Raw genomic sequence first — 14,047 nt, 5'->3', positions numbered from 1 at the left:
CTTACTACAAAACCACAGTAATCAATACAATGAGGCACTGGCCTACAGATAGGCATATAGGCCAATGGATAGAATTGAGAGTTCAGAAATGAACTCCTACATCTATGGCCAATTGAGCTTTGAGAAGGGTGCTAATTCCGTTTCATAGGGGAAAGAATAGTCTCTTCCACAAATGGGGCTGGGAAGAGGTTTCCACATGCAAAAGAATGGAGTTGGACCTCTGTCTCACAACATGTGCAAAGATTAACTAAAAGTGATCGACCTACTCTTTTCTAAGCATACTTTTTTTTTCAATATCAGAAAGGGTAATTAAAGTGAAAATTATTATGAAAGAAGAGTTCTTTGGGAACAATGCATTTTTCCGTGTGTGTGTGTGTATTAAGCAGAAGCGATAGGACAGTATTCTGCCTCGAGGCACTGGAGATGTAATAGTGAACAAAACCAGACTTGTTGCCAGCTTTAAAGGAACTTAGACTCCAGAGGGGGAGTAGACGGTAATAAAATAATTCCACTAACGATCATAAAATTCCAGTTGTGATACGTGGTGTGCAAGAAAGCGTCTGTGCTATGACGGTCTGGTCTTGGGAAAGACTTCCTTGAATGGGTGAGTTGGGCTGATATGAAGGACCAGTAGGAATTAACTGGATGAAGACAGAACACAAGACCATACTTAGCTCCGAATGTGTTCGGGGTTTTGGGTTGTGTTTCCACAGATGTGTACTTCATTTCGTCTTTTGTTTCTCACCCGTTGGCTACAGTGCAGAGTAGCTGTTTTCCGTCTGTACGTTCCATCTCTTAACCAGAATGCATAGAACATTATTTAATAAATGGGCCTTCACTGATAGAAAGTATTTGAGTCAACTAGCAATTAAATTCGTTTTAAGGTAAAAAATTCTGAGGCAGGTGAGAGTTTTCCCTGTTTTTTAAAGAAAACGTATTTTTAACCTCCAATGATTAAATAATGACATTATTAGGTGGCTACTTTTAGATAAAATATGATAAATAATGCCTTCTTCATAAATTATGCTTTTAGAATCTGTTTATATTTTTATTTAAAATAGGAAATTTTTTCCCTGTAATTTAAGACCTCATTTTGAATGGAAGTGATTTGAATGGCTTATGTAATTTCTGCCAAGGAATTAATATGGACTTTCTATAAACCACTGTCGTTTATAATCAAAATGCTTTTAACTTACATTGATGTTGGCATTAACAAGTGCTGCTGGATTGGTAGCATAGAAAGAAATTGCATTTAAACTTACTAGGAGCTCATGGATGCCTGAGGTTTCATAATGCTTTCTGTGGGCCATTTAACTGCTGGCAACTTTAATTCACATGATTCATAATACTGGAAATTTAAATTCACTCTTAATTGAAAAGTGAAGTTACTTAAATTCTTTAAATACTAACCTTTGGAAAAATATCTGAAAAATAAAGACACATATGATTTTAGTGGCCCACTGCCAAAAGATTATCATTTACATAAATATCTCTTTCAGTAGAAGAGCTTAATGTATTGAGCTCAAAAGGTTAGAATCGAGACTTCAATCTGGAAACCAACAGTAGACTGTTGGCTTGTGAACAGCAGTATTGTTCATCATATTGAGAACACTGTTCACATTCAAGTTTAAGCAGAGCTGGCATTAAAATTCAGTTAATTTGTTTCATGTGACTTGTCAGCTGTGTGTTTTTATCTAAATCTTTCTAGCTTCTCTTCTTAGTATTTTATGTTAAACTCCTGAAACAGATGAACTACCTTTTTAACTGTTTAAGCTCTGAAATTTTGGCCACTTCCATTAAATAATTCTTGGTAACAGTTCTCCAAATTTTTCTTACCATTTAAAATACATTAATAATCAGTTTGAATACCATTCTAGTTTATTAAGTAATCCTTTTTCAGAGGGCTTTTCTGTTTTGTGCATATGTGCTTGAGTCTGTAAGAGGGACTCCCTGAAATTCATGAAGACAAAATTGCTGTCCTTATCTTCTCACCAGCACACTATTCTTTTCTTGTTTGCTAATTTTGTTCTCTGGATTTTCCCTCAGATGGCTTTTAATGTTTGGCTACTAGCCCAGGATTGGGTCTGAGCAGTGAAGAAACAGAGAATAAAACCTTTTTTGAAAAAGGAAAAACCTATACTAACTTTTTTCTAGTTTATGCAATTTCTTTAAAAATTGTTTATTTCTTCTTTGTGAAGGCACGGTATCCCATAATAAGCATGGAGTTTAGAGCCGATCACTTTCTCTTGCGCAGTTGTACAGCTTTAGGCAGGCTGCCTCATTTGTCTGAAGCTCACTCTCCTTGTGTGTAATGATAATGATAATTCATTTAATATTCACTGGTAGAGCCTCGTCAACATGTGAAGTGCTTAGAATACACTGCCCTCCTTCCTGTTTCCTAGCCCCAGTCCTGCCTTTGGTCAAAGGCATTATAATTCTGACCTCATACTTGTTATCTTAGTAATTTTATAAATGTACCAAGGTTATTGTTACCTTTTTTCCTTAAGAAAAATTTTAATGAGAACAAGGTGTGTTATTTATTTTTATAAATAAATTTTATGGGACATGTGGAATTTTCCTTTTTAATAGTGATATTAATGACCTTTTTTATTTATTTCTTGCTTGAAGAATATCAAAGAATATTCCAACAACTAAAGATGTTGAGCCACTGCTTGAAATAGATGGAGATATAAGAAACTTTGAAGTGTTTTTGTCTTCAAGGACCCCAGTTCTTGTGGCTCGAGATGTAAAAACCTTTTTGCCATGCACTGTAAACCTAGACCCCAAGCTACGGGAAATTATTGCAGGTGGGTATTCGTAGTGAATTTAATTTGTCTTATCTGAAGTCCTCAAAATCCCATTTCTAACTTAGCTATGTAAGTTTGTCTTGCTCCATGAAAAACCAAGATATACTAAACCAAGCACTACACAGGAGAATTAATGAAATGGAACATTAGGGATCTTGACATCCTTTAGAGAATGTCAAGAAAATGTTACTTGTTAAACCATTTTAATATGTTTCTCAGCTCACACAACTGGCTGCTTCTTTGGAACCAAATTCCTCTTAAGATAGAGTCACCACTTTAAGATATTGGTCCATTGTAATTTTCCTGGGACTATTCTTAATAGGGGTCTCTATCCAAAGGAGCAAAAATATCTTTATATTACTTTCTAAACTTTAACTTAAACTTGTAGATTGGAACTTGAGGATAGTGACATTAAAGTTTTGTAATAATTTCATTTGTTCTTGAGGCACCACCAGCTGCCCCTGTACACACAGAACCTTTATTGGAACATCATCTTTTGTGTGGCATTGCTGACCCACCTTTGAGTTTTCTGGGGGTTATGATGAGAAAGCTTAAAACTACTTCTACATTCTTTTTTAGGTACCAGTTACAAGAGAATATCAAGGTGTATTTTGTGGCTGTGGAATTGTTTGTTCAGAGAAGAATAAATCATACAGTTTGCAAACCCACAGTTTAGTGGTCATTATATTTTAATAAATTAATAAATTAGACAAGTGTGTGTTTTTAATAGTAATTCTTTATGGATCATAACCATTATTAGAATAGCACAAATACCTTAAAAAGTCAGAAATAATTCTTGTTCTGGTAACTATAAACAGAAGAATCCAGATGTTGGTGACTTTTCAAATAGTGACAAAAGCTTTTATGCAAAGTTGTTGAGTTTTTCTCACTAGATGTCTTTGGGCAAGACTTTTTGAGTCAGGATTTCCTGTCTCTCTTAAGTCAGTTGGAATCCTTGGTAAGAGTGAAAAAAGCATGTTTCTATCTGGTAACTAAAGGAAAAAGTGATAGTTGGATTAATTACTAAAGTCTGTTTTCTTTTGCCTTCTGGGGTGCCATTTAATCTTTTAGATGTTCGTGCTGCGAGAGACCAGATTAACATCGGAGGACTTGCATATCCTCCACTGCCTTTACACGAAGCTCCTCCTAGACCACCGTCAGGGTACAGTCAGCCTCCGTCTGTCTGTTCTTCTTCCACTTCATTCAATGGACCATTTGGAGGTGGGGTTGTGTCACCACAGCCGCACAGCAGCTATTACAGTGGGATGACGGGACCTCAGCATCCATTCTACAACAGAGTAAGAAAGTGCTAGAAATCTTTAATTTTAAGAATGGGCGGGGGGAGGAATATCAGAAGTTTTCTATGACGGATTCTATTATTGTCTTGAAACCACTTTAGCTTTAAAATAGGAAAAATGTTAAGTTTGAATTTAAAATATATGATTTTTTAAAAAATCAAAAATTTCTAACTTTAATGGGTTCTAGATCTCAACTGAATCTCGAATGTTAGAAATGCTTTTTGCTTTTATAAGAAAGTGAACTCCGGGGTCATCAGTGACTATCCTATGCAACAAAGGGAACTGTTTCTCTATTTGTTCATAAACATTTATTATGTTTGTTATATTTTGTGTAATTATATTGGCATTTAAAACAATGATTTAACTTAAAACTTAAATTTCCTCAGTATTCAGTAAATCTATATTTAATATGTATTACAACTTTTTAAATGTGAGATGGAAGATGCTGCTTGTAGGATTCAGATGTTATTGCCAAATAATAGCACTGTAGACCATTTCTAGAATTATATTTCAAGTTATTTGTAGTCCTGCGTAATTGTTTACTTATATAAATATCATTTTCTACTGAAAGAGATGAAAGTACAATGATCACTGGTATACAGACCCTATCAAGTTTAGTGGCCTGAGCTATACCCATCTTACTGATCTTAAACACTAGTATTTCCTGTAGGATAATGAAGCTTGAGCCCTAGTATTATACTTTCTGGAACTGTACAGTAAGGTCCATTACAGTTTTCTTATTTTTTTGTCTCCCTCTTTAGTCTAATTTGAGAAAAACGTAGGGACTAGGATTCACAGAAGCCAACTGCATGCCTAAGTAAATGTCACATGAGCTAGGAAGAAAGCGAAGTTTAGAATAAATGTGGCAAGGAAGGAATTCCAGAATTTAAGTTGAATTTTCAGTTTTAAAAAAATGTTGGCCATAGAAGTACAGTTGACTCTTGAACAACAGTAGTCTGAGCTGTGTGGGTCCACTTAGACACAGCATTTTTTTTATATACAGTACAGTACTGTAAATGTGTTTTCCTTATGATTTTCTTAATATTTTCTGTTCTCTAGCTTGCTTTATTATAAGAATACAGTATATAGTACATACAACTTACAAAATATGTATATTCGACTATTTATATTGTCAATAAGGCTTCCAATTGCCAGTAGGCTATTAGTGGTTAAGTTTTTGGGAAGTCAAAAGTTATACACAGATTTTCAAGTACACAGTGCGGGAGAGGAGTCAGCACTCCTGAACCCTATGTTGTTCAAGCTCAACTGTAATTAGGGGCACTATTCAGAGAGGTCCTATGGATGTTATTCTACTCTTATATTCAGACAAGGAGAAAGAAGGTGGAACAATAGCATTTTATAATGTATTCCATCCTTGTAAAATTTAACTGTGTGGTAGACAGTGTTGAAATGCAGGGTTTTATTTAGCAGTATTAAAATCTGCTGTAATTTTACATAAAATGGCTCATTGATCAGTAGATGACAGTTGAGGTTTTGAAACCAAGAAATTTTTTTTTTTTAAATTTACCATACCATCTAGGCTGATGTGGTACTTTAATAGCATTTTATCATTTAAAAACACTTAAAGTTTTCTCATGTTTTTAGATCTAGTTATTTTTTGTTCTAGTTATTTGAGGTTTTTAGTCTGAAAGTTAAAAGGGGAATAATTTTCCTAAATGGCAGCAGTAAAAAGGTAGAGTAAGATGTTATTTCAGTGTAATGAAGCTTAATGAGTTTTAATCTTTATGTTTAGCCCATATAATCTGATATCTCCTGTTTATGTGAAGTTGGCTACAAATAAATGCTGTAGTTATAAATCTCCCTAAACAATGTATTCCCCATTAGAAAAATGGGTATAGGACATAAAGTAAGCTCTAGGAACTTAAAGTAACAATATTCTTGGACTCCATGTTGGGGTGTTCTCATATGTATTGAGTTTTTTGTTGTTGTTGTTGTTGTTTTTTTTTTTTTTTTTTTTTTTTTTTTTGGTTTTACTTAAGGCTACCCTTTTTTTTTTTTTCTTTTCTTTTTTTGGTAAAGAATAGTATTTTATTAAGAGTCCATTCTGCTTTTTTTTTTTTTAAAGAGATTTTAAGAGTGAATATTTGTAAATCACTTAAGAACTGACACATGATAAGCCCATAAAAATGTTTAGGAGAAACTCTTTTCAGATTGTAAGGTATAAAACTTTTAGTTGTTTAAAAAATCTTACATTAAATCAACAATATGACAATTTAAACACTGGGTCTTAAATTTGGGTTTGATATCTTACAGACTGTGAGTAAGGCTCTTTTTCTTTTGTTTTGTCATTTGCATTATTAAAAATTTGGAGTTGTATTTTATTGGTTAGTTTCATTTGATAAATCTCATCACACTTTGATTTCTGTAATTGTTTATCCCCTTCTTTTGTTACGTGTTTTTTCCATAGCCATTCTTTGCCCCCTACCTTTACACGCCAAGGTATTACCCTGGCGGCTCCCAACACCTCATCTCACGTCCATCAGTAAAAACGAGTTTGCCCAGAGATCAGAGCAATGGCCTAGTAAGTATAAAAAAGGGTAACTAAAGTATTAATCTAATAAGACACATAGACAGCAGTAGAAGTTTGGTTATTTCCTTTCTGTAGCAAAAGAATGCAACTTATTTTATAAATAGTTTTAAGACACATAAGCTATTACTAACATAAAGTGTGTTTTGTTTTCATTTCTAGTAAATGTCTATGGAAGGAAAATTACTAGCAGCCTCAGTGAATAAATGTTGAGTTGTTTACAACCAGAGTTTCTGGCTTATAGCGCAGAGTCTATTACCAAAACTTTAAAAAATTAAACCTTTACATCTGCTAATTTCTAATATCTTAAAAAAAACATATATACATGGTATCTGTGTGTGTGCGTGTGTGTGTGTGTATGTTTATATATACATATATATAAAACACACATATATATGTGTGTGTGTTAGCCCTATGATATAAAAATTCGAGGATACATTGGAAGAGCATTTTAATCTAATGGCAGAAGTTAAGTAGGCTAAGGAAATTATTCAAATGTATGATTGACTCTAATCCAAAACAAAATACATTGTAAAATATTACATGTTTCTGATGGTCAGCTTAGTTTAACAATTTAAAAATAGAAATTCCCTGTTAATATATTTTTATAAAGTAGAAGGTAAAAGGTATAGAACTTATTAAACTGTTACTTCAAATCTAAATGTCATTGAGGGAAACTCTAATCATGTTCAGGTTTCAGTGTTGTCTGTGATCATGTTAGCATCGTGTTCATTCATCATCCTAGTTTGGCCCCCCCTCACCTTTCACCCACACTGTTGTTTTGTGTTGTTAGGAGGTTATCAAGGAGGATGCTGCTGAGGGGCTTCCTTCACCCACAGACTCCTTGCGGGTAACGGAGTAGTCTTGTGGTGGGAACAAGAGCCTGTCATCGCTTCTGCAGCAGTAACAATTGTCTTAGTTGTGGTGACAGCAGTCCCCTAACTCTGCATCCATGCTGTGATGGCCACTAGAGTAGAGTAGCTGAATACTAATAATTATATTTCATAGATTAATTTAAAAGCTAATGTTTAACTTTGCCCTTTATTTCCTCCTGTTTTTCCCCTTTTTCAATGACATGGGATGGGCCTTTTTTTTTTTTTTTTTTTTTTTTTTATTGTCCAAGAAGGATGGGTTTTTCTAGCAGCCATCAGGAGAAGTTAGTTGGTATTTGTTCCTTAGTGTTGAGCAATATTTTCACCTTTTTTTTTTTTTTAAAGATTTTATTTATTTATTAATGAGAGACACACACACACACACACAGAGGGGTGCAGAGAAACAGGCAGAGGGAGAAGCAGGCTCCATGCAGGGAGCCTGATCTGGGACTCGATCCCAGGTCTCTAAGATCAGGCCCTGGGCTGAAGGCGGTGCTAAACTGGTGAGCTACCCAGGCCGTCCTTTGATTGTTTTTCTTAAACAATTGGTACTGCACACATAGAATACTTTTGAAAGATTCAAAATCACCCTTGAGACCACAAAAGGACATTATAAGCTAGATGGTACAGATCAAATGGATCTGTAGTGACTCATTCTTAATTTGGGTGTCCACAGTTTATGAAACCTTAGTGTGAATATAGTACTATTTTTCTTTATAGGTATATTTATTAAAATAAAATTTTTAGATAAACAAGAGGTAGTTCATTATGTAAAGGGAATTATTTAAACCTTTTGGGGCCAACACCTTACAGTGAGTTTTTTAAAAAAACTTCTATAGGAAATCACTGCATGCATTTATTATTCCAGACTTTGTGTTTAATAAGAAATATCTTTAATATGATGAGCCTTAATATCTTCATTTATTCAATGTGGAATTTAGAACCCAACTTGTATTTTAACTTCTCTTGATATATTTACAGAATGTTATGCCTATGTGGACACGATCAATTTAATCTAGAGCTCTGCTGAAATGTGGCATGATGATTAGAATTAATGTGGGGGAAATACTACATCCTGAGCTTATCCATAATTTTTAAGTTAAAACATGCATTTGGGTAGGCAGTAGTTTTTTAATTTTCTTTGAGTTAATGGTAGTAGGAGAGAGAAAGAGAACCACTTTGGTATTTTCATTGAGGAGCTGATGATTCTTTTTAAGTCATTAACATTTCAGATGAAGTGTTTGAGTGACTCCAATTATCCAGGAATAATAGACACAATAAGCCATAATAATTTTGTTTGGGTGTTGGGGAATCTTTAATGCGTGGATCATTGCCACTATATGCAAGAATGACTTTTAGTTTAGTCAGAGAGCTCTTCATACATACATTCATGCATGTAATGCAATTCTCTAAGCTGAAATTCCTTAGCAAACTTTTGATGAAAATCAGATACTGTGAAGAATTTGATGGTCTTAATGACACAGACATGCTGAAATTAGTAGCTATTCCTATGCTTGAGTATGTGGACAAACACTTGTAATTAAAAGATATCTGTAGTTTCTTTTAGGGACCAGTGAAGGAGCATTAAGCAAATTTGAAATGAGTTTTTGGGGAAGGGGAAATAATGCAATTCTTGTGATGTGTTTAGAAACCCAATAACAAAGAATAAAGGAGCTCTGCATATATTAGTGCCTTTGTTTAGCAAAATAACCATACTATTTGCTCTTCTTTTAATATTAAAAGATAGTTTTGTGATTGGCTTAGTGAATAATTAATGCTTACCAAGCTTTTTTTGCTTTTAAGAAATTAACAATGACAATAGCATGTAAAATTTGTTTGGTAGAAGACTAGTAAAAATAGATACTTAGTTCAAAGCCAAATCAAAAGCAGTGGTGGAAATGTGAAGTACCTGTACATGGGAACATTGTCTAGAATCTTTATGGCTCAATCACCATAGAAGTTAATATAAAAATTATTTAGCCCCTCGTGGCAAATACTGCTTTTCAGTCCTATAGTAGAAAGTTTTATATTTCCAAGATAGCAGGAGTGTGGATTACGTCTATCTGCTCATTCAACTGTCCCCCTGTATGCAAGAGTTGACAAGAGCTGCTTATAAGTAAGTGTCAGGAGCTACACAAACACTTCTGGATAAATTGTCTTGTCATTACAGACACAGAGTAATGAGTAAAAATAAACACCACCACCAATAGAGCAAGACCATAAAGAGTTAACCAATTGATATTTTCAGTGTAAGTGGTCCCATCTTTTTTTACTACAAGGAATTCTGCTAAACCTTTAAAAAGTAGATCCTAATGAAACAATTGGGTTTCCTCACATTAAGGAACATTAGAATGATTATAACTTGTGAAGGCCAGCCAAGGATTTTCCAGAGAAGTTATAGATACATCCAAGTGTTTCACCAAAGTGAAGATGTAAAATATAAGACTCTATGCTAACTTTAAAAAATAATTTTACATAGAAAAAATATGTGCCAAATCTTATAAAACTGGGGGGGGAAAATTAACATTGGACTCAAGATATGCTCCCCAGAATATTAGAGCTAGAAAAGACCAGTGATTTTCAAACTTCTAAGCAGAGAATTTTTTTTCAGAAATGAAATATTAATCAGAACACTACTTCATAAAACCAGTAAAAGCAGAAGTATGGCCCACACCCTGGAGTTGCCTTCCCTCTTGAGGATCCTCAGGGACATTAGGACCCATGGTCTCATTGAGCTCCACGGTACAGAAGAACATTGAGGCCTGGGTCAGTGAGACTTGCCTGAAGCCCACAGAAGGGGTGCCCCAGATGTGGGACTGGAATCCACGTGGTGTGTGTCACAGCCCATTCCTCAAACCATGCTGCCGCCTTTGCTCCTGTTAATACTAAGCATGACTTAAGTATTTGATCTTAAGTTAAATAGACCTTGGTGGTTAGCTCTTGGCCTTGGACAAATTACTTCAACTCTTGGATAGCCATCTTCATCATCTGGAAAAAGCAGACCTACCACATAGGTCTGATGTAAGAATTACTCAGCCTTAGGACACTTTAAGGACTTAATTATTATTATTATTATTACTACACCAAAGGCCAAATTTCATGAAGCTTTAAAGAAAGACTCAGGAACTAAAACTGTTTCATGTTAATTACTTCTGTCTCAGTAGTAGGAGGAGTGTACAGATACACAAAATTGTGTAGATTAACTCAGCCTTTTATCTGTTGATGCTTCTCTGGCCCCAAAGCTATCAATTAGTTTGTTTTCTTAGAATTTAGAAGGATTTCTGGGTTATTTGAATGCTCCAAATACTTAAAAAATGGTTGACAGCTTTCTGGGGAATTTACTTGCTGCCTGTGCTTTCTTTCAGTCTGGGTCCCACTAGGTAGGAAGTAGTAGCTTCTGAGCATTCTGTGATCACAAAGGGGAGGACCAGGGAGGAACCCAGTAGGGAGGGCTCATCTCAGGCAAGGGCACCTCAGTGGCATTTTGCTATGGTTTTTCAGAGTTGCTCTTAGGACTACTATAGTCATTTTTTTTTTAATTTAAGGTATGCTGTTCATGGTGGAAACTATATTTCACTGGAAAGCAGTTCTTCAAAAGCAGGGACGATATAGCATTTCTATTTTCTCTTATTCTTCCTTGAATTATTTAGCACTGAGTTCTATAGATGCCTATGTGATCACTCATTGGCTAAACAAATTTATTGAGTGTCTACTGGGCACTATCCTAGTGGGACAGTAGTGAACAAAAATGATGAAACTCCTGTCCACCTTGAGCTTGTGGGTTCGAAGACTGCCAAGGGAATTATCCAAGGCTCTGATACCATTCTTTCTTAGCCTTCCGTGCCACGGGGTTTACTCGATAACCTTTAGGCAGCTATATTTAGATCACTTATATACCATGTTGAAAAGGCAAGAAGAATTAGTACCCAGTGTCATTGGGAAGAACTTCAGAATTGCAAAGGCAGTTTCACTGATAGTATCCTTATTTCCAGTGTGCTATTAAAGATCAATGAAAATTGCTGAATTAATAAAAGTATTAAAAATGAAGGTCTTGGTTTTCATTAAACTGGATCCAATTGGCACAGTAACTAGGTAGCTAAGTAAAAAGTAAAAAAAAAAAGTAAAGTAAAAAAAGATGGGCTTGACTGTAGATAATTTTTATTTCCACCACTGGCTTAGAACTTTTAACCTGTTTTTGAACAAATGTATGTCCAAATCAAGCTGTCTCTCATTGTTCAGGAGCAGAATTGGACAAGAAAGTTAAAGATGCCATGGGTAAGGAATGGGCATGTTTTAGGTTTTGTTTAACGTGTAGGATCTGGATACTCACTGCTACCTCTCAGTGGCTTTTCTCAGGCTCATCCACACTTTCTAGAGTATACTAGAAGCACATTTTTATTATTCGATTTCAATGTGGAAAAGAATTCACTTATTTTTCCTTTAATAATATAGTGGAAAATTGTATTTGCTTCGGTCTTGAAAATCTTTGTGCCAGATTTAAACTCAAGAAAACTTTTTCCCCTAAACGATTAATAAACTGCCACAAAATTGATGGAGATTTCCACAGATATATACTGTAGTTGGGAGATCACGGAGATTCTAGAGTACAATTAAAAGTTAAAAATAACAAAATAATATTGTGGTTTTTAGTATTTTTGTTTTTTAAAGATTGCCCTTAAAATGTTATTTATTTATTTATTTATTTATTTATTTATTTATTTATTTATTTATTTATGATAGTCACAGAGAGAGAGAGAGAGAGGCAGAGGGAGAAGCAGGCTCCATGCACTGGGAGCCCGATGTGGGATTTGATCCCGGGTCTCCAGGATCGCGCCTTGGGCCAAAGGCAGGCGCCAAACTGCTGCGCCACCCGGGGATCCCCTGCCCTTAAAATGTAGTGTTAAGCCTTATCTGTCAACTTTGACCACATTATTATTTCTCATGTGATTTGAAGAGTAAGTTATATTTTCCAACTAGGTTAACAGTAGTTTTCTTTTATTTTTTGGGTATCTTAGGCTAAGCCATAATTTCATTAGGACTCCTTTTTGATGTTTTTTCAAGTCTTTACAGTAATATAGATAGATACATAGTAACTTTCTCAAAATCCTATTTATAACGATATGTAAATTAGAAAGATTTCCATTAGTTATTGCAGATATTAAGAATGTCAAAAGGAGAACATCTAACATTAAACTAACAAAGCCCTGCCCTTTATTTAAAAAATTGGAAATTAACTTTGAATCGGTATTGTCAGTCATCTGTAGATTATTTGGACTATTTAACAATTTTTGCTACCAACCTAATGGGCGTAGAAAAATAATGAACAGCAGTGGCATCTGCTTTGAATGGGAGTTTTAAAAAATCCACATCACCAGAATATTTAGTTAATCATGGTATGCAGATATTTTCACCATTACCTTTATGGTTTCTAGAACTGTAAGGCTGTGAAGACCTTTTTTTCTTTTTTTAAATTTTATTTATTTGGGAGAGAGCATGCTCAAGGGAGAGGGAGAAGCAAACTTCCTGCAAAGCAGGGAGCCTGATGCGAAGCTCAATCCCAGGATCCTGGAATCATGATCTGAGCCGAAGGCAGACCCTTAATTGATTGAGCCACGCAGGCATCCCAAGGCCTTTTTTTTTTTCAAATGGTGTTTTCAGTGCATCTGTCCTGTGCCGAATGCCCACTGAAACAAAACCCGTTTGAAAAGTGCGTTTCTGAATATTAAGTATAGTGTGGCTAGATAATATTTCATATAATGAAGTCATCATGTGAATTCCAAGTGCTTAAGTCTTATTAAATTGGTTAACTTTAGTTGTAATGTTTTAATCAGAATATTTAGATACTAATATTATGTTGATATGTGGTGGGAATATTGACTTTCAGAACAAATTTTATTTACCCAGTTTTCTTGTTGAATGTATGGCCCATGATTCATTCTTTTAATGGGAAGACTATAGATTATGAGAGTATAATTTTAAAGTTACCAAGCACACGTTAATGTCATTAAACTGCAGTATGTGTGTGTGCGTGTGTGCATGTGAGCATCCTTTGCTTTGTGCTGCTTGCAGAGGTGGTATGTTCAGTTACAGAAAGTCTGAGGAATGACACGTGTGCTGCATGTGTTTATTATATGTACCTGTTTGATGTTTTACTTAAGCTTGTGTCCTTCATTCTGTTTTATTCCTTCCTTAAAGCCGTGTGACTCTGGGTTTAACAAACAAAGACAGGTACAGAAACTTTCAGTGAAATCTATTCACTTCTTACTAGACTATTAGAAGCAATCATTGGCTCCTTCACGCTGGGCTGGATAAATCTGTGCTTATTTCAGTGCCTTGGATTTATTTTAATAGCTGCTTTCAGCCTTTGCATGGCACTCATTCTGGCTAATCAATTCTGAGCTTATTTAATAAATTTACTAAAATGATAATGTTTCAGAGTATAGTTTTAATCTACTCACAATATAAAATAATACAGTTACATCAAGGTAATTCTAGTCTGTTTTGTTATCTTTGCTTTTCCCT

General features: G+C 34.8%; 1 protein-coding gene across 27 annotated transcripts in view; it reads left to right on the top strand.

The window, feature by feature from the left end:
• Nucleotides 1-14,047, top strand: part of KIDINS220 (kinase D interacting substrate 220) — a 104,499-nt gene that overhangs the window by 65,077 nt on the left and 25,375 nt on the right. For 13 of the 27 annotated variants that reach the window (XR_007403062.1, XM_049095740.1, XM_049095739.1 and 10 more), the window contains 6 exons: nucleotides 2,629-2,807; nucleotides 3,879-4,105; nucleotides 6,534-6,647; nucleotides 7,447-7,503; nucleotides 11,765-11,800; nucleotides 13,721-13,753. Coding sequence is in view for 26 of the 27 variants with exons in the window: in XM_049095740.1 (XP_048951697.1) it covers nucleotides 2,629-2,807; nucleotides 3,879-4,105; nucleotides 6,534-6,647; nucleotides 7,447-7,503; nucleotides 11,765-11,800; nucleotides 13,721-13,753 (646 nt within the window). In the remaining variant the exon portion in view is untranslated. The remainder of the gene's footprint in view (nucleotides 1-2,628; nucleotides 2,808-3,878; nucleotides 4,106-6,533; nucleotides 6,648-7,446; nucleotides 7,504-11,764; nucleotides 11,801-13,720; nucleotides 13,754-14,047) is intronic. The other 14 variants (XM_025454738.3, XM_025454737.3, XM_049095741.1 and 11 more) reach the window with 6 other exon arrangements.

This window comes from Canis lupus, chromosome 17 (genome assembly GCF_003254725.2).
Source record: "Canis lupus dingo isolate Sandy chromosome 17, ASM325472v2, whole genome shotgun sequence".
NCBI lineage: Eukaryota > Metazoa > Chordata > Mammalia > Carnivora > Canidae > Canis > Canis lupus.
This window is presented reverse-complemented; position numbering and strand designations above follow the sequence as displayed.